This window comes from Oryzias latipes, chromosome 4 (assembly GCF_053564925.1).
Source record: "Oryzias latipes strain Hd-rR chromosome 4, Olatipes_Hd-rR_3.1".
NCBI classification, from domain to species: Eukaryota; Metazoa; Chordata; class Actinopteri; order Beloniformes; family Adrianichthyidae; genus Oryzias; species Oryzias latipes.
In genome coordinates, this window is record NC_136240.1 from 20,316,441 (window position 1) to 20,337,167 (window position 20,727).

The 20,727-nt window shown below is 38.0% G+C and overlaps 1 protein-coding gene across 1 annotated transcript in view; it reads right to left on the reverse strand.

The window, feature by feature from the left end:
- The window catches only part of gpc1a (glypican 1a), a 33,703-nt gene extending 13,624 nt beyond the window's left edge, over positions 1 to 20,079 (reverse strand). The window contains exon 1 of the mRNA XM_004068037.5: positions 19,397 to 20,079. Coding sequence (XP_004068085.1) covers positions 19,397 to 19,541 — 145 coding nt within the window. The 5' untranslated portion in view covers positions 19,542 to 20,079. The remainder of the gene's footprint in view (positions 1 to 19,396) is intronic.
- Between the last annotated feature and the right edge of the window lie 648 nt (positions 20,080 to 20,727).

Consider the following 20,727-nt stretch of genomic DNA (forward strand, 5'->3'; position numbering starts at 1 on the left):
CAGATAGCTGCTGTCAAGTGTTCATGTCTGAACAAATTGCGTTTGGGCATGGCCAAAATACTGTCTCCTTTTATTTATTAAAGTAGGATCTGAATTTGAGTTTTCCTTTCTTTGTTTCTAGTGGCTGGACTCAGTGCCACACATCATGTCTACGTGTGGCCTAGATTCTGCTCCTTGTCGCCTGGCTCGATGATTTCCTGTTAGCCTTCACTGTTTTCTGTCTGCCTGCTCATTGGGTTTGTTTCCTTATGAAGACGTGCTTAGGTGTGTTGAAGGTGTCATGAGGAGTTTTGAGGAGTAAAGTGGGAGGGAGCAGGAGGGCTTGGTGCAGGGAAAAAAACGAGCGCTAGACGCTTTCGATGGAGAAAGGAAATGAGTTGTTAAGCGCCGTTTTGATGTGCTCACCGTGATACATTAAACAGGCTGTTCTACATCTGTAGGCATAGCTGCAAACAAGTTTTGAATTAAACAGATTCCCTAATTATGAAGTGAAAATGGCCTACAGCAAGTCACACTTCTCTAATGAGGCATTTAGCCCTGGGTGGGCTGTGGGAATCTGCGAAAACTTGGCATAAAAATCTAACAATATTTTTTTTTCCTCAAAAACAGTAACACACAATTCCATCACAGTCTTTGGGGGGCGGCAGTGGCTCAGGCGGTTGAGCAGGTTGTCCAATGATCGAAGGGTCAGCAGCCTCATCCCCGCTCCCCCCAGTCAACCGTCGTGTCCTGGGGCAAGACACTTCACCCTCCTTGCCTTTAGTGTGGCTCCACTGGTGTGTGAATGTGCATGAATGTCCCGGTGATGGTTAGAGGGGCCGTAGGCGCGAACTGGCAGCCATGCCTCTGTCATCACCAAGTATGAATGAGAAGTGAATGAACATGGACACATTGTAAACGCTTTGAGCGTCTGGAAAAGCGCAGATAAAAGTAATCCATTATTATATTATTGGCCCCATATTTATTCTGTAGACCCTAAATATTTAGCCAAAATCATTAGGATCTATTATCAGCATAAAGAAGAACAAGAAGTACAAGAAGTGATGGCATGACCCCCACAAAATTTTGATCATCCAAAATCAATGGATGTGTCTGGGATTACATTAAGAGACAGAAAGATGTTAGAGGGCCAATACTGACTGTTGATGGATGTTTGGAAAAAAATCAAATTACTTCTAAAACTGAGTCCAAGTGAACTTAGAAGAACTGATGCTGTTTTAAAAGAAGAAGGTAGTCACACCAAATATTGATATGATTTATGATCCTCTTTTGTTCCTTCACAGCACTTTGTCAGTTGATGAAAATAAACAGTTGACACTTCCATTTCTGAAAGCATTCTTTGTTTAAAGCATTTTTTCACACCTGCCTACATTTGGATAGTTATAGTTAAAAAAACAAACAAAAAACTGAAGTCCGATCAATGTGGTGTATATTTTTTATCAAATATTTTATGAGAAATATTTTTAAAAGTCCTTAACAAAGCATTTACAACTAAATTGTTGTAAAGGTATAGATTGAATCTAAACTCCTCCCCTTCACCTCCATACACATCTCATTTTAGACCATAGCTAAATATTAAAACCATGCAGAGTTGTTTCAGATAAAAAGGACAAAACAACAATTTGTTTTTCTTAAAATTACTTTCACACTAACAATAACTATTGATCGATTCTTTTCTTTTACATGATTTTCTCCAGGAAAAACTTTCAATGTGAGTTTTTTGCTGAGGCATCCAGCAGATGAAAGGAGAGATGTGAAAATCTTATTACACCCTCAGCTGCCGCAGAAATGCTTCATCAAACATCTAACCTGCAGCAATGCAGCAGATCATCTTTTACAGCGGATCAGGTAGCCTTAACACTGACGCTGAATCAGCAAGCAGTAAAGCAACGCCAAATCTCCGGTTTCCAGATTCAAGCCTTCAGCTCGACATGTTTCAGCTGCTGACAAAGAAACCAATTTAAAAAAACAGCTGAAACATGTCAAACTGACCCAAATTACTTTTAAGGAGAATCAATCAGAAAACTACATATAATCTTTAAATTAGTCAGATTGGTTTGAAGCAGAGGGATCACTTAAAATAAATTCACATTTAAGGCTAATAAAGCAAGCTCATCATTTCACTTTTGCCGGCCAACCTCAGTGTGTCTGCTTCTGACTGACGGCAAACATGTCTGTCGAGAAACTGACCTCAGATAACATCAGAATAATTTGTTGAAAAGTAGGATGGTACACCAACAACATTTCAAAAATGGAAATTATGTAGGACAAAGTCAAGTCTGAAGGTCTAGTGGGTTTGCCCATGGCTCCACCCATCTGCAAATATCAAAATGTGCAAAATTTAAGGTGTGTGAAAAAATCACAAGTCACTTTTTAAATCATCTCCCTACCTCCCAGCTTCCATGGTGTTGAATAGGGGATTAGATTATATATAGATTATTAAAGATGAATTAATTACAAGTCGTGATTAATTAATCACACAGAAATTAACTGCATTAATGCACCACTTTCAATACTGACTCAAATAATCATTGGATTCCTTTTTTTGTTTTTTTACTTTTACATGAGCAATTCTATTTTTGTTTAACTGATCTTACTTGTGACAACAGAAAAAGACCTTTTAGCTCAATCCCTGTGTGAAAGTTCCCAACATCTTTATTGTCTGTTGACATAGATTAGATCCAGCATGAGCAGCTGCTTGATTATGTCATCTGTAGAAATTAATTATCTTGACTTAGACTCAGAAATGGATTTATACTGAGTTTAAGTTAGTCTGCATCAAACTAGTATATATAAAGCTATAACGATAACAATAATAATAATAATAATATAATAGCTATAATACCACAAAAACAGTTCTTCCAAGTATCAATCTAATGATTAATGTTGCTGCTCGGCACATAGTAGTGGCATATGTGCTTCACTCATCTTACACAAAAGTCATTTTACAGCATTTTTTCTGTTTATTAGGCTACTTCAAAGAACTGATCTTTGAATCACACGTGTATCACAAGCAACTAAAGTCAAGTGTTGTGTAAATACATACTGTAATACCTCTTGTCTCACACTTATCCAGTTTACTTAAATTGCTTAGCCAGATGCTGTTTTGATATTAGATCATTGGGGATCACCGTGTTTTTGCATTTTGGATGATATTGAAACATCGGAAAAGTTAGGAATAATGTGTGTTTCATCTTCTCATCTCGTACCTATTTTATCTCAGTGTTGACATGCCTGCATATTTTCTTTCATTTTCTTATCTGTCATAACCTAAGCAAACTACTAATACTTTATGATCAATCTACTGTTTGAAAACTCATTGACAGCTGGACAAAAGCAAATGATTGTAATAACTTGGTAAGAAAAAGTCCTAATCTCATATAAGTGAAACTGAAGTCTGAATAACGAACAATTTTATGCCTTTTCCTCACTTCAGTGGCCTCTCAAGTCTCATCTCATCCTGATTCCCTCTCAGTAATCTCTTCATCCTTTCATCCTCCGTTTCAACTTTTCCCCTTAAATCAGTTTAACTTCTTCTTCCAGCCCTTCATTTCCGTCAAATGTCATGGCCTCATTCCTTCCATTTACACATCCCTCCCTCTTTTTTGCTTCCCTCTCTCCTGCTGAGATGAAAGTTTCTCACAGGAAGTGACCTCGAGTTGCATTACCATGGTAACAGGCAATCTAGTTGTAACTAAACTGACCTGTGATCCCCCTAAATTGTTGCGACACATTTGAATGAGAAGTACAGTGAGCCCAACTGCGACCCTCGTGGGGCAGACGCGGACATTTCTCTGTGAACAAAATGTAAGGCAGGAGCTGCAGGAGCCTTCCCTTTAACTCACGCCCTGAGCCTGCCCTCGTCTCACCCTCGCCTCACCCTCCCACATCAAAGAGGCTGGTTGCTGAGCAGTAAAAGTGGCGCAGTGGTTTGCATTTATTCCCTTCAGTTAGACATTTATTCGCTGCTTCCCTTTCTTAATGAGCACCTTACAATAACCCTGTCACTTACTGTGGCGAAATACTGCTACCTAAATGAAAAGCTCATGCAGCGACTGTGCATGTGTGCGCACGAGCGCTCCCATCTCACACTCTCTTTACCGTTTAAGACCACCTGTATGTGATTTAATGTCCCACATGGCCTTCCTCCCAAGTAGACTTTTACCTTTTTACCATCTACTAAAAAGCAACAGAGGGCAGAGGATTGGAGAGGTAATGATGAGAGAGATGGGGGGATGAGAAGGCAATAAAATAGAAATAAAAAGAGAAGGAGGATTAAAGGAGTAGCTGAAAAGAATAAATGCACCAGCAAGAGTTCTAATGGTAATAATGCTAATAATCAAGAGTACTTTTTTTAAATGACGTGAAAAAATATATATCTTGAGATGGAGATGGGAAGTCCCAGTGATAACGGTAATTATTTTTTGTCAAATCCATATTAAAGTAGTCGTTTCCGTGTGTATCTAAGTCAAGCTTGCCAGATTTGCAGGCATTGCAGTCTGCTGCATCACTTTTTCTTTGCACTGATCCTGTTTCAATTTTTTTAACAAACCTCCACCTATTTTTGATGACCCACTTTCACTGAGGTTAGGTCTCTTGTGATTGGTTAACTTGATGTACTGGCTGTTTCTTTTATTGTTTCAAATGTGAGAAAAACCGCACAGATCTGGTAAAAGACATGAACTGGAGCTATGAGTTGCTTCTAAAGGTGAACTTATCATCCTACAATAATATTAACATAACATATCAGTGGGACCATGGTATGCACCGCATGTCTTTAGTTAAAAGAAAACATGAAAGCTGGTTCCTGTGTTAGTTAAGAAAAGTAATAAGGAAAATAACCAGGCAAACTTGAGTGTGGTAAACACTGCCCCAAATTCACTCCTAAATTTGAAACAGAACCTGAAATTTCAAATGTTGGGTGTCCCTAAAAGGACCACTAGAAGCTGGTTTCAGAAGAGAAGAACGTGCCATTTGACTCCCATGATCAAAAATACCAAATTTCCCCTCAAAACAAATTAAGTACAACCTGATGTCAACATATATTTGATTTTTGTTGCTTTATTATCTATTTATGAAACATTTAAGACCCATTCGTGGGCTAAACTCAACCATACAATTTATGCAGAATTTTGAGTTTGGGAGTTCAAATTCATAGTAACCCTTGTGCTCTCTTAGGCACTTTAACATTGGGAGTTGGGTCATCTAGACCCACTAGACTAGACAATGATTTGTGATCTTCACTGGTGTCCATGGATTACATGAAATCTTTCCACCTTTATCCACCTTTGTCAGGGTGGGGTCATCTAGGATAGGTTAACCTTTGTGCTATACAACCTACTTCCTTGAATGTGTGGGGAATATCATAGATTTTCCCCTTTTGTGTATGCAAATCTGGTTTACCCCCACATTTGAAACAAACAAATGCAGGAGACTTTAAGTTTTAGCAAACTGGTAAAATAAAAATAAAAATCCTGATTTAGGAGGCAGATTACTTACCTTCATGAAAAAGAACAAACAAAAAGCAACTGCTTAACTGCAATTATGTCTAGCAAATACAAACCGCATCCACTGCAATCTGGTTTAATTATTACTCATACAAGACATTCAAGATGTATTAGGTAAATGCTAAAACAAGTCACCCTTTTTGCATTCTGTTATACCTTGCCCCTGTGGCCTGTCTGGCCAATCACAGTATGTAAAACTGTAGTACAGTATATACTTTCAAAAGACAAATGCCTCAAAAAAAAATTATTAACTATGCTTTTTTTAGTAAAACAGCTTAGAAATTAAACATTTTTGTTTTGAAGAGAAACCTACTGAATTGAATAATAAAATGAGTAAATGAAACAACGTGCTTGGGAGTTTAAGTGTGGGTGTCTGTTTGCATGGCACCAGCTCCTCTATATAATACCATAATTCCATGTAATTTCTGGGAGTACTTAAAGGCTCTTGAACTAACTACTGCTTTGGCTACCATGCATTTAAACTGGGAAAAGTTCGGCATGTGCCAACTGATGCACGCCATCCAGGCTGCAAAGAGTCAGCATCTGTCTGAGTGAGTATGCACAAATGTGCGAGTATGTGGATAAATTTGGTGAAAGCAAAGGTCATGTCAGCTGTCCCTGACAGCAGACATTAGATATTTTCTATGGCTGTTTGCAAACCTGACACTGCACTTGCACTAAAACTACTGCAAAAAATATTAACAGAAGCAAGAATTTCAACAAAATTAAACCTGCAGACTGAATTTCAGAGGGACAATGACTCTCTCTAGAAATGAAAAAAAGTTAATTAACATGTGTAGGATTCTTAGTGAAGGATTAGAAATCCCGCTGTGGGGTAAGAACTGTTAATTCAGATTAACTGGCTGGGATTATCAGGGGTTTAGACATCATCCCTAATCCAACAGTGAAGTGTCAGTGAACTGGAGTTGGAGAAAGATTCAAGAAAGGAAGGTGCATTTAAGGCCGAGCCTGCCATCTCTGATCTTTCTCAGCAGGGGGGCATCAAATCTTCATGGTCATACGGACATTAGGTCGCAGTCTGAGGTCGGTCATTTCCAGGTCAAGTCTTTAGAGTCAGAGCAGTAGAAGCTGAACGAGTGTGACACCGCCTGATTAGAGGAACGGACAAAACAGCCACGTGGCTTTGTAGTGAAGCTTTACAGGAGAAGAAAGTTAGAATGAAGCAAAAACTTTATTCACCTGTTCAGTTTCTAGCTACCCATTTTACAAAAAATATTACCTTTTAAACATTTTTAAAGCAAATAATATACGTGAAAGAGATATCTGCTAACGAAATTCCCTTTAGCCATTTAACCTAATGGTGAACACTGCACCTGTTGCGCAAGCTTTTGTGAAAAGCCAAGAGGTGCCCAACTATCCAATTCAGAAAAAAAAAAAGAAATTAGCTCAGAAAGTCCCCTTCATTTCACACTCTTGAGTGAATAACAGAAGTGCATAGTGAATGCATTTTTATTTTTTTCTTTGGAGACCCGCATAATGAGGTGCAACCCAAAATAAGCATTTAAAAAGTAGGACTCCAACAAAATAAAGATAACAAAAATGGTAGTGAGTTTCAGCAAATTATACATAAAAACATAAAAAAATAGAGTAACTAAAGCCAGGTGTGGATGCTGAGTGCATAATCAGGGGTTAATTTAACAAAACGCAAAGCAGGTGTGAACTAACACCTAAACACAAGTAGGGGACAGAAAGAAGGGTTCATGGATTTCAAAATAAAACCACAATACAGCTTGATAAATTATTCCTCAACCAAAAATGGAACAGTCCCAAACATCTATAAGAAGTCACTTATAGAATAATAATAATAAAGCTTTTGTGGAAAACAAAGTCTAAACACCAATATTGATTTTTTTTTAAAGATTTAAATGGAAAGTAAAAAAACATTTTAAAGAAAGACTTTTTGATTTTGGAAGAAGAGGACAAACCACAGAAATTTTAATTTTAGCAGATTATGTGCTTACATTAAGAAGGAAGTTTCACAATCAAATCTGTTAAACATGTACCCACATGTTTGTAGTGAGCCGGTGCCCGATGAAGAAGTTATGAGACATTATTGCTTAATTTTACTTTCTGCTGTTTTAAAATACCATTATTTATATTTTCTATAAACATGATTTGATTTGAACTTGTTCTGCTTAGTCATTATAAGACATTAAGTGTCATGCCTCATTCTACTATCAGGTTTAGTGAGCTCTCTTTGCTCATTTATTAGGTTAAAACTGCTCCTTTTTAAATTTCTAAGTAAATCATACAACACATTCATGAATTTTAGAGCTTAAAAATTTGGTAATTTTACTGATTTCTAAACATTATTCACTGTTTCACATAAAGGAAACACTTTCACTTTCTTTTTCACTATCACATGATTTTCAAAGTGATAAATAGTCTTGTACAATTTTTTGCTCTTTAAACTATTTTAAAACATATGCTGTGGATTAAGAAATCAGATCTACATCACTGAAACTCAGACTGCCTTTGCTTTTCCACTTTTCCATACGTTTCAACGCATATGTTTGTAAACTACAAACAAAAAAGTGTTATTGTGTGGTTCCCTAACTTTTTCAAATCAAAGCCTCAGCATCCCCTGTGATATTGTCTGTAATAATGCAGAATTGTCTTAAAAAAAAAAAAAAGACATCCAATAACCAGAGTGGAGACACCCGGAAGGTTAAAATTATGAAAAGGATGAAGGATGGCAGCTTTTCAGAGCACAGGAAAGCAGAACATCATTTGCTTGCACAGCTTTTAGATTACCACAGCAACAATTCTAATGAAAGATTCTGATATTACTATTTAGAATGAAAGAAAAATGATGGGTCTTACTAAGACACCATACTATAGGAAGTGGCAACCTTCACCCTATTCAATTTGACCTTTTAAAACTACACTTTGGAATCAATCATTGCTCCAGTCCACTAAAGTGTATCTAAGATGATTGCCTCCCTGAGCTGGAATCGGGAATTGAAGTTAACACTGTCTTTTCTCCCTTGTGGAGCTGACAGTAAAAACCAGCAAAGACACGTAGTCCCAGTCAATGAGATCTTCCTCTGATAATGCTCTCCAGCGCTGATCCTGTCAGCACAGCGGGTGAATGTGTCACTACGATCTCTTGATAAGGACATTGTGTTGTCTCTATTAATATTCTTTACACAGTAGAAAGTGCATAACCAATCATCTAGTTTGGTTATCCTATATGAGCACACCTTTTACAAAGAGAACCTGAGAGAAAATTAAACCTACATTAGGGAAAACGTAAAATACATGTTTCTTTTAATTGTTCAAATTAATATTTTAACTTAATCAATTAAACTGCAAAACAATTCAGCCTAAAAATGAAACCTTTATTTTTATTTGTCTGTACTTCCGGCTTCATCTTAACATTCAGATATACTACTTTAAGTATTGAACTAAGATTCAGATTATTGTTCTATATGTTTACAACAAATATAGCCTGAACTTGTAACTTTTATCTCCATTTTGCCTTAATAAAAATAACATTTTTTTACTTTGCAAATTTTCTCTGGATGAAATGGTAATCTCTGAAAATCTTTGACTGTGATTTGCAAATTAGGCCACCAGAATACAGCGGGATTTCTCATTTCAGAATTAATCTGTGAAATACTTTCATTTCTCTCCTGGGCATAATGTCTTGTGCTTTAATGATTTGTGAGAGTTCTTCTGAAGAAATGCTGTTAGAAAGGAGAGCAGACAATATTTTTTACAAGGGAGCAGTTTGTTTTTCAGTTGGAAGTGCATTTTTGATTTTCCTGCTACCTAATGGAAGACAACTTTGTAAACAAAAGTATAGATAGATTTGCTGTAAAGCTGCTGTTGGAATCAGGCAATGTTTAAACTGGGCCAAGAGTCTGCAAAAAAAAACAACAGCAATCCATTTGTGTATGCGATCACATGTTAGTTACAGATGGAAAATGATTGGTTTCCTTAAAAATATATCTACCGTATTTTCCGGACTATAAGTCGCACTTTTTTTCATAGTTTGGCAAGGGGTGCGACTTATACTCCGCAGCGACTTATATTAGAAATAAATTGAAATAAATACATTGTTAACCCTCCTGTTATGTTCATTTGTGAGGAACAGAGATGATGTTCCTGGGTCAATTTGATGTATGAGGTATGTTAAGTGTTAAGAGTATGTTAAGTGACTCAGAGAATCAGCAAACTTTTTTATACAGTAAGATCTTGAAGGCTAACAACATAATATTCTATTTTCCAATGATTTCATAGATTCAGAAATGCAATAAAAGTGAAAACTGTTTCTACAAATACAGGATGAAAACAGAGTATTAGTTAGCCAATGATGCTTCATGAAAAGAATAAATAAATACGTTTGAGAAAAAATTACTGTGAAATTATTAGATAAACAGTCTGCTATGATTGTGTCATATAAGGTTGTGAAAGTTAAAATGCGACTTATAGTCCAGTGCGACTTATCTGTGTTTTTTTCTACTTTATAATGCATTTTTGGGCTGGTGCGACTTATACTCCGGTGCGACTTATAGTCCGGAAAATACGGTATCTTAAACTAGAGCAAAATCAATGCTAATGTAAAGGCACCTAAGATTTTGAATGTGCCTTCCAAATCATAGGTAAAAGCTGAGTAATAGCTGTTTGTTTCCCTACAGAAGTCAATGGGATTTTTTTGGCTTCTTGAAACCAGCACTCAATTCCTTTGTAACCCTTGTGCTATTCTAGGCACTTTAACATTGGGAGTTGGGTCATCTAGACCCACTGGACAGTTCTCTGAACCTTTTTTCTTCAATGATTTGTGATCTTCACTGGTGTCCATGGATTCCATGAAATCTTTCCACCTTTATCCACCTTTGTCATGGTAGGGAGAACACGTCAATGTAAGGGTGGGGTCATCTAAGATAGCACAAGGGTTAAGACACGCAGAGAGAAGGGTCACTCAGTTCTCATTTCCAGTCAATGGGAAGGACATATATGTAATAATCACTTCTCTAACTTCTTCAAGGTCCAAAGAGCATTAATCGTCTTCCCATGAAGTTTCTTCTGAGGCTCAGAGTTCTGCATTTCACCCAATTGTAAAGTGATGTTGATGTCCTCTTAGAATCAGTTTGTTGAGGGTGCCAAAATTGACTTCAAAGAGGGGAGAATTTATAAAATTAAAAATAAAAATACGGTCCTTCACCCAATCTGCCATAATATTCCACAAGTATGTGGATGAAAAACAAAGAAAATGGTTACTACGTGAATACGAAGACTTTGTTTTCTATTTTTTCTCGCTGTTTACACTCTTTGTTAACACATGTTATAACATTCCAGCAGAATTTGGAGTAAATAATCGTCCTAAAGCTAATTCAAGGTGGTTGTGAACATTACCGTTTCAGGCAAGATGTTCAAATGTTGCAAATGAATGTTTACTTGTTGCTGCGGGAAACCAATTATTACACCGAACACTACTTGTCTAATCTGTATTTTTTCCTCACCATTTACACACACACACACACACACAGTGCGTACAGCCCTTCATGGAGTATATGAAAAGCTTTGACTCATAAAGCATGAAAGCATGGATGCTCTACCCTCTGAGAGGAGGAAAGAACAATAAGAAAATAGTCTGAAAGGTGGAAAAGAAAGTAAAAATAGTGTCTAATAAGGAGAAAGGGAAATTTCAAGCAATGTGAAAGAACAAGGACACGAGGGGGGAACTGGAGCGTAGGGAGAGAGAGGTGGCAGCTGCAGAAAAAAATATCAACAGAGGTTACTGAGCAGCAGCACTGGTTTGTACCCCATTTCTTTTAGGAACAAAGATTGATGGCAAAGCATAGAATGATTTGTGCCCACCACTTGCATAAAACGTGACTATCATGAAGATGCAGCAAGTCTGTTTGACTCTGACCTTTAGGTCTGACTTAATTCGATGTTGACACCGGAGGACTTACAAATTCCTTTTCTGCACAGGACTGGTGGCTATGAAGAATAAGAAAATGAGGCTGTAAAAGCCATAAAATGGAAAGAACGGATGACTTTTATTCTATTTGTCGGCATAAATATCCCCCTTTTGACAACTGTTGTCAATTTGCCTTACTTTTAAAGGTTTAAATTTAACACTTCAAGAACTTATATTAGTTTAAAAGCACTATCCAAGACTAAAATCAGCTGTCTTATTCACCAAGACATCCATGCTGAACTTTTTCCTACTTGAGCTTCACTCTAAAAAAACTATTAGAAAATGTGTTTTGCAGACACAGTTGTTGGAATCTAGAATGGTACTATTTTCATTTAGTTTAACAAAATAATAGACTGGAAAGGAGAAAAAAAGAGAATATGAAAGCCAGTGTGCATTACCTTTCTAGAAACATGTCCTTTCCAAAAAAAAGAAAATGTAAAAGAAATCAAGTGACTGAGTTTTGACTTAGACTTTTTTCAGATGAGTCGGTTAAACTGGTCCTTCCATTTAAGTCTTCACAGTTACACTTTTAAATGGGGAACTTTGGCTCATCCTATCTGACAGTCTATTGGATTAGTTTTAAAATGCGTCAGTCCAGCATCATCCAGGGAAATCCAATTCAGATGAGCTAAAGGCCGGATGACGTAACCTGGTTCTGAACAGACTTACAGCGCCTTAAAGACAATAGCCGATAATGATATTTCAAAAAATTTAATATGGCACATTCTACAGTTGTACTTTTAGAATTTGTACATTTATCGTAATGCATAGACTTAATAAAACTAGTAAATACTTACGATGAAATTATGACTACACTGGTTATTAAATGCATAAACTATGTAGTAAAAACATACGCTATTCCAACACTTTCAGAGTAAACCAAATGCATGTACATAATAATATATTATCTTTGGCCCGGTTAAGAACACATTTTTATGAAATATTAGTTATTTTTGTGAGCTCATTTTCCTACCCGGCAGTAAGACGACTCCATCTCTGAGGCACCGCCTTTAGCTCCTTGTGGGTGCCGCCCATTTCATGACGCCAACTTAAAGCCGGCGTGTCTGACTTTCGCCCATGAAAACAAACAACATCCGAACTTTACTAAGATTGACCTAGCCAATCACCTCTAGCTTCAAAGTGTAAGTGGGTGTGTCTGTTAACCTGGGGGCGGTGCTGGCAGCGCAGACTCTTCCTGGAAGGGGCTGGAATTGTAAGGAATTTGCTTTATAATACACTTAAAAGCTCAAAAAAGTTGATTTTGCAGGATATAGGCCATTTAAAACTAAAAAAATAATGATGTTTGATGAAATTAGGTCACATGATAGATAAGGTTTTCATATGGAAATGCATAGATTTTTTTGAAACAGCTTTAGCTTATTGTGGCAAACCAGTTGAATAATTTATGTTAGCTCCAGTTATCTCTAGAAAGTTATCAGACATTGGAAATTGTTTGCTTGTTGAATGTTTCGGGCCTAATGTGTTCTTGTAACTGTATTTTAAAGACATTTTAATAGAACCTTCCACCATGGTTACATTAAGTTATTTTTATATACTGGAGTTCTTAAACTAAAATGATTAACCCTTGACACCTGAAGTTATTTCCAACAATGAAAAAAAAATTACATGTTTTTTTGCTTTCAAGTAGATGCTAAAAGAATGGTAATTTGAAGCCAAAGTGGTTTGCATGGTCATCAAGGGGTTAATAGATTTTCTAACATTAACTCTGTCTTGTGGGGCTGCACAAGTGCAGCAGTGACACGGTCGGTGCCTCTTCTTAGTTCACATAGATATTTTCTGCATGAAAAGGCATTAGCTTTCTTGCATAAAGTCTTATCTTCAGGTACTTTAAAAGGAGGCACCATGAGAGGGATCAAATACAGAAAACAGGAGCCTTATCTGCATCAAGCTAGTCGAAACGACACCAATCTCTAGTGAAGCAAGAATGAAGGAGGGAAGACAAAAAAGCATGGCAGAGCAGAGCTCCCTCCCTTCTTCTCATCTTCCTTCTATCCTCACCTTTTTTTTCTCCACATCACATCCTTTTCTCTCCACCCCATGCTTCTCTCCTCTTTCATGCTGCTGCATCTAAAATCATGAAAGATTCACAGCCCTCCTTTTAACAACCAAGGTCTGCCTTTTGCAAATACATGCCCTCACATCATAGATCTGAACCTGTCTAAAAAAAAACAATAAAGAGATGGTACCAGACACCAGCAGAGAGGAGGAGAAGGAAAAGGAGGAGGGCAAAGGTTTCTGAGGAGCAGGAGCCCCTGAGGGTGTTCGTGGTAAAAGTGAGAATGTGCTTGGTGTTCAGCGTTCCGCTTGGTGGCGTGCGCCGTGAAAGCTTGAAAGCATGCGATGTGTGACAGCATCAGTTTCCTTGCTCTGATCCTGACATAAATCCTCGTACAGAGGGCAATCACAGTGACTGTTAGCGACAATAAGCTTCAATCAATTAAAATATCAAAGATTGATTCATTAAAATGGTAGTAATTGAAGTAGGAACAAAGGGATTTGACCTTTAATCAGTGTGAACTCTGGAATTTTGATGTTTGTTTGTTGCTGTAGTGCTAGTAAGAAGCATTTTCTATTTGAAAATTTTTTTTTTGCTGTTTTCTGTGAAGTATTTTAAAAGTTGCTCATCCCCTTAGAATGAACTAGTTTTAATTTGCACATTATTACAGAAAAGACTTTGAGCCCTGCAAGAACTCTCAAAATGAAATAAACCAAGCACGTGATCCAGCTGTTTTCACATTACATTACATTACATTTCACATGTTCACATTACTTTGAAAAAATGTGTGATACCTAAAGGGAGTTACACAGAAATGTCTTAAATTGTTCAAACTGTCAAAAAACAACAACAACAACAATGCAGCCCATTGTTGTTGTTGGTGGTGTAGCGGTTAGCACTCTTGCCTCTATGTGGACTTTGCATGTTCTCCTTGTGTATGTGTGGATTTTCCCTTGGCTCGCTAGCTTCCTCCCACATTCCAAAAACATGCTTTAAAGGTTAATTGATGTCTAAGTTATGGCAACCTTTTGCGCAATGGTAGCTGGGATAGGCTCCAACAACCCCAAAAGATTTAGAAAATTAATGCATGGATGGTCAAAAATTTTTTTTTTTGATTGTTGGAAACAGCAATTTTTGCCAGACAGAATCCCTGCTTTAACTGGTGTTTGTTCCTGTGACGCTGCTTTAATAACACAACTCAATTTAAAGCCGAACTGGCCACAAGACTGATTCTTTAATTCAAAGAAGGGTTTTAATTGGCCAAGAGTTTGCTAAAAAACTGTGAGTACATGTGCTGTGACTGTTATTGTATCTTCTGCCACATCTTTATACTGCAGTGCTTTAACATAAATGTGGTTTTGTTTTGAAAGATCAAATGAGTAGAAATGTTAAATGTTTTAATTTTTACCGCTTTTTTCTTTGTAGTTGCCAAAATCCAGATGTTTAGCTTGTTGTGTTGACCCAGCTTACTCTAAAGCTCAATAAAATGCTCTGCTGAAAATATCTGTTTTGCTTGCCGTTCTTGATACTGGAAGAGCAGGAGTTATCCCTTGTGCTATCGTAGGCACTTTGACATTGGGAGTGGGGTCATCTAGACCCACTAGACAGTGCTCTGAACCTTTTTTCTTAAATGATTTGTGATCTTCACTGGTGTCCATGGATTACATGAAATCATCTCCACCTTTATCCACCTTTATCATGGTAGGGATAACACATGAATGGTCATCTTGACCCCATAGGATAGCACAAGGGTTACACAGCGTGTGTAATCCTGGGGTTAGTCCTAGTACAGGACAAATCGCAAGTCTAAATTACTTCCCATGTAGATCTCCTCTTGTCGTTTCTATGAGATGACAGGTCGCATCTTTAAACAATTAATCAGTTAAAGTCAGCCAGAGTGTTGAAATATCTAAAACAAACACTTACTAAAATAATTTTAGTAAAAAATTAAATACAAAATTAAGATTTGACAGATTATACAGTAAATTAATAAAAATGTGTAAAAGTCTCAACACATAAACTATTGTTTTTCCTCTGTTCCATTGTCAGAGGAGGCTCTGCAGGAAGATGCAGCAAGGGGACACATTTTATTTGTTTATTCACATGAAAACACGTTTGACCAAAATTATGGTTGCTTATACTTAGAATATTTGACAAATTCCAATGGATATGCATATATTTATATGAGAAATGTATTTTGTATAAAAACACAAATAACACTGATTGTCTCTATCCAAAAAAACAGAGATTCCTTAGCCTTGGTATTAAATTACTACCTGCTAAGATTGTAACATATCCTAAACCTGATGATTAGCCAGTCTAAAATTCACCATTTTAATGCAAAATTTAATTTAAAAGTCCCTCGTCATCTCTAAATATTTTCAAAAAAGTAAAAAATCTCACCGATTTAATGTTTAGGCAACATAGCATACACGCACAAACCAACAAAAGGTGTAAAAACCTCTTGACAGCCAAATTGAAGTGTGCAGGCGATGGAGTTGGCTTCTGGTTCCAGATGTCACTTGATCACATGGGTGTGTGCTGCTCCATACGGACAAAGCATTTTGCAGTGAAGGTCTTCCAAAGAAAAGGTGTTGGCTTTCACTGACTTTTAAAACACACACACTCTAAAGGATGAGGGAGTCAGTCTTTACCTATTGACCACGCAATGGGTTAAAATGTGAGCAAAAAACGCTCGCAGGCACAAAGACAGACGGCCAGACAGCAGAAAAGACAGCCTCCATTCATACGTTTGCATGGTGTCAAACCTATAGAACAAAAGATGTGAGCCAACATTAAAAGAATGTCTTTTTTTCTCTAATGTTGAAAATTTGAAGCTGCTGCTGTTGATGACATTCACCTACTCCTCAACATATGCAAATCTCCATCAGTTAATGACAACACAACATACCCAAGATTTTTAGTAATAAGCTTGCATTTAAAAAAAAAATCATGCAAGCTGCATGACTAAACCTGTGTGTCTTTACGAGTATCTTTTGTGATCAAACAGCACATTTCTCTTATGAAGACAGAACAAAAGCAGAGGTGAGGATATTGCCTCTCTGGTTCCAGAGCTCTACACGCAGGGCCAGTGAGCCAGGACACTCATCTTCAAAATCAATGTCCCTTTCAATCTCGGTTGCAATCCTGTGAAGCTCTGAGGCTATATCAAATCACCTAGATCCATTTATCCACAGACATACAAACTCATCGAGACAGTTATAGGTGTCTCCCGGACCAACATAAGGACACTCAAGACATTTCAACAACACCATTCGCTACACTGATTCTACCGCAATTTGACAAGACAAAAAACATACCAAACTTTACATATGTTTTAGTTATTATTGTTAATGCTGGAATCTAAATCCAGTTAATATGAGTGGCTGCGTTTATCACCAGTAAACTCAGCCACTGCTGAACACCAGGAGTTCCATCCATCTGTCAGTCCTGCTTTGGCATGTGCAGGTGTCACGGGGGTTGCTGGAGCCTATCCCAGCTACTTTAAGGATTATATCTTTCACACTTCATTAGTCCATTTCCAGTATTGATTCTTAAGGGAACCATTTACAGTCACCAATCCTGTTTTTGAACTTTGTCAGTGAGAAATCCAGGAAGAGCATGCAAACTCCACCCAGGAAGGATCCAGCAAAGTTTCAAACCAGAGTCATCTTGCTGTGCGGTGACAGTGCTAACCACCATGCAGCTCTTAACAGAAGCAGACTTTAAGAACTGTTGGTGTGCAGCCAGTGTGAACAGCTTTTGACAGACAACTATGGGGTAAGGTAACTGTCAAAAAGAAACGTAAAGACGAAGTTGAGAACAAAACAATAATTTGTGCATACTTTGCAAAATATAACATCTGTTTTTAACGTTATGAATATAACCTATATTTGTTTTGAATATTACATTTCTCATGTTAGATTATTGTCAAAAATATGTCACGGGTTCACTGACATTTATATGGAGGCACGGAACATCGATTCAACAAAGTGTGCATGCGAACTGACAACAACTTGAGACAAAACCCTCAGGGGGAAAAAAACGCCTACACAATGAGAACAATCAGGCACTGATAAACAGTTTACGTGTTTTGATTTTCCTTTTTTAGCATTACTTTATGTAAATTTAGATCATTGTTATATAGACATAATATCGCCACCAACCTTCATGTTACAGCAGTGACGTCATAAGCAAGAGACAGTGTAGTTTTTAGACAACAATATAGTAGAATAAAACAATTGCACCACATTTAGGGGTGTGTCGAGAAAGCTAAAGAAGAACAACTTCTGTCACATCCCAGCAAAACAAAAAAATCAGTAAAAGAAAGAAAGTTAGATATTCTGATTTGATTATTTCGTACCAAATAATTAGGAAAGTGCTTGTTCCGCCCAATGTGAGCCTGTAGCAGGCACAACAAGGCTACATGTGTCAAACAACTGGGACAGGATTTAGTTTTCCACACGCTGCATTTGTGTATTCTTTTAGGTCTAGTTAAATATGCAACAAGTAATTCAAACACGAGTGTGACAAACCTCACAAACAAGTTGTTTCCTACTTTGTTTGTTGGGTTTCATTTGTAGAAATGCAAAAAAAAAAGAGTAATGGTGTGTTTGCAAGATCTTTAGTGACAACAGAATGGGATTTTCATTGTGTCACTTTTTTTATATCGTTTTCCGGTCTTCCTCCTGTTTTAATGAGTTCTGGGAACTCATGGCTAAAATAAAATCCAGGACCAAGTGGCTTAATCCCTGTTCTTTAAAAGTGCCATTAAAAGATTTTAATGGAAAAACTTGGGCAGAGTTTAATAAGGTCCCTTCTACAGCCTTTTTATGAGGCCACAACTGAGACCCTAAGTGACTCGTTTGGTTCCTAATTCTCGGTTTTTCACTCTTTCGTCTATCCTCCCTTCTTAAACCTCTCCATAACGCTGTACATCTTATTCACACGTCCCCACTTCCACTCACATCCAATATTAATCATTTGCTCAACCATCCGTGAGCACTTTCATTGACACAAGATGAAATGACCTTCAGACTGAACACATATCCCCCACTTTTATTGCTGGTTTCTTTGCAAGGCTGTCTGTCTTCTGTCTGACTTCAGTGGAAAAATTGAACCGACACTGAACATCAGAGAATTTCCTTCAAAGGAAAAACCATCTCAGTTTTGTCTTTATGAGGGCGAGAACAGATTACTCAGTGTTTGTAGTCCTTATGACCCAAAATTACTCAATGTATTGAGTTTGATCAACAAACTTGAGTTTACAATAATTCAGAAGAGTCATTGTTTAAATCGACATCACTTTATCAAGCTTTGTTTTAGGTTTTTGCTGCAGGCAATGCTAAATTAGTAGTTTATGCAAAGCAAAGAGGCCATTTCATCATCTCCTTATTCACGCAAACACACCACACCTGCAGCCCACACTAAGCAGACAATGAAAACCGCTCAAGGACTCACTGATGAGGCTCAACAGTCAGCAGGAGAAAGTAAGGTCCAATCTTTAACTGTGTTCTTGCCTGCAGTGCATCAATTTGCAAACAACCAGAAACAAAGCGAATGTGCAGGAAAGCTCTGCATTCACCTGCATTCTGACAATGAAATATGCTCCTGGACAGCTCACAGTGCAGCTGGGGTTCAGGGAAAGGGAAATACCTCATGGAAAATACACAAAGGGACATCAGAACTACAGGGATGCTATATAGGAGAACGAAAACAGGTCAATGCTACTTAAAATGTGGCTTTTAATGGGTTTTCCTTAATTATGATGATTCAACGCAAGAGTTAATTTATCTTTTAATTCAGTATGACTACATAAATAAGCAATATGTTAAAAAAATGTTAGGGAAAGTGTTATCAAGTCTTTTATTATGCAATGCATGCGTTGAGTTCCAGCTTCATTATTTTCCAGAAACTCACCTGAGATTTCCGTCTGAGGAACCCCTTCCAGAGTGAACCCTTTGCCGGTGTAGAAGCGCCGCAGGTCGGTGCAGCTCCTGTTCTCCTCCGGGCTGGCTGCCGCGCACAGACTCACCGCAACGCACAGGAGCACCGGGAGGCGCATCTCCTGACCTCCTCCTGGTCCCTTCTTTCCTCCAAAAATGAAAACAAAAATCCTTCTCAAAAGATCTCGGTCTCCTTGTTCTGCTGATTCTCTGAGACAGAAGGAGAACGTCCCGTTCAAACTACACAAAGCTCCGGTTAACGGGGCACTCCAGGCGCACCCGCAGCGGCTGACCCGGGATGTCTCAGCAGGCAGGGGAGAACAACGAACGTGTCCGATACCGCTCCTGCTACTCCGCCACGTCCTCCTCTTCCTTTTTCCTGGGCGCTGATGGCTGCAAGCTGCAGAGATGAGAGACAAAACAAAAGAGGGCAACGGAGAAGTGCAGGTGTCGCAGCCGTAGAGACCCGCACTCAGTTGAGCGTCATGTTATGAGAAGCAGCCGCTTCCAACGCGCAATTTAAACCACTCAGAGGGAGTTTTCCCTGCTGTCCGGGGACTCTCCTTTCTAGGCTTGGAGACAATGAAATCTGCGCTGACAGGACTGTGCAGCAGACAGAGCTGATGCTCTCTCCCTACTCCCTTTGTGTGTGTGTGCGCGCCCGCAGCAAATGGAGCTACATTTGCGCGCGCACATTAGAAGCGTCTCTTTTTGGCGAGGACCAGAGCTAAACTACGCCACCTGCAGATACAAGAAAGAACGACAAATTAAAAAAAAAAAAAAAACTGTACGTTTGTTACTGATTAAAACTGTATTTCTTTATTAAAATCTTTGTCTGGAGCAGACTAAAAATGCCATTGTAAAAAAACCTGTATCAGTGACGTAGCTACTACAGTCAGCGGTTTACCAGCTCCCTGCTTCTCTCCATTCTGATGCATCCACTTACAGACAACTAGATCCACCTATGTCTTCATTTTGCTTGTTTTCCTACGGCTGGATAGCTCTGATATTGCTCACCATTTTTGTTACATTTGTAAATTTCGTTTGGGGGTATATGGGCCTGTAAGCTAGTGGGAGAGAGTGTTTAACAAATGGATGATGGGAAGTAGGGGAAGTCTTACATCATGCCAACAGTCCCGCCACCAAATCAGAGGTGAATTTCTAATGAACTGCTGCTCTGCTGAATCTATGAAAAAAAACTGTTTTTTGGGGGATTTTGGCTAAAACCAGCATAATCATAATTAACGACCACTGTGAATGCTTTTACAACAGATCAAAAGATGATCGGAGTGGGACTTTAACTTG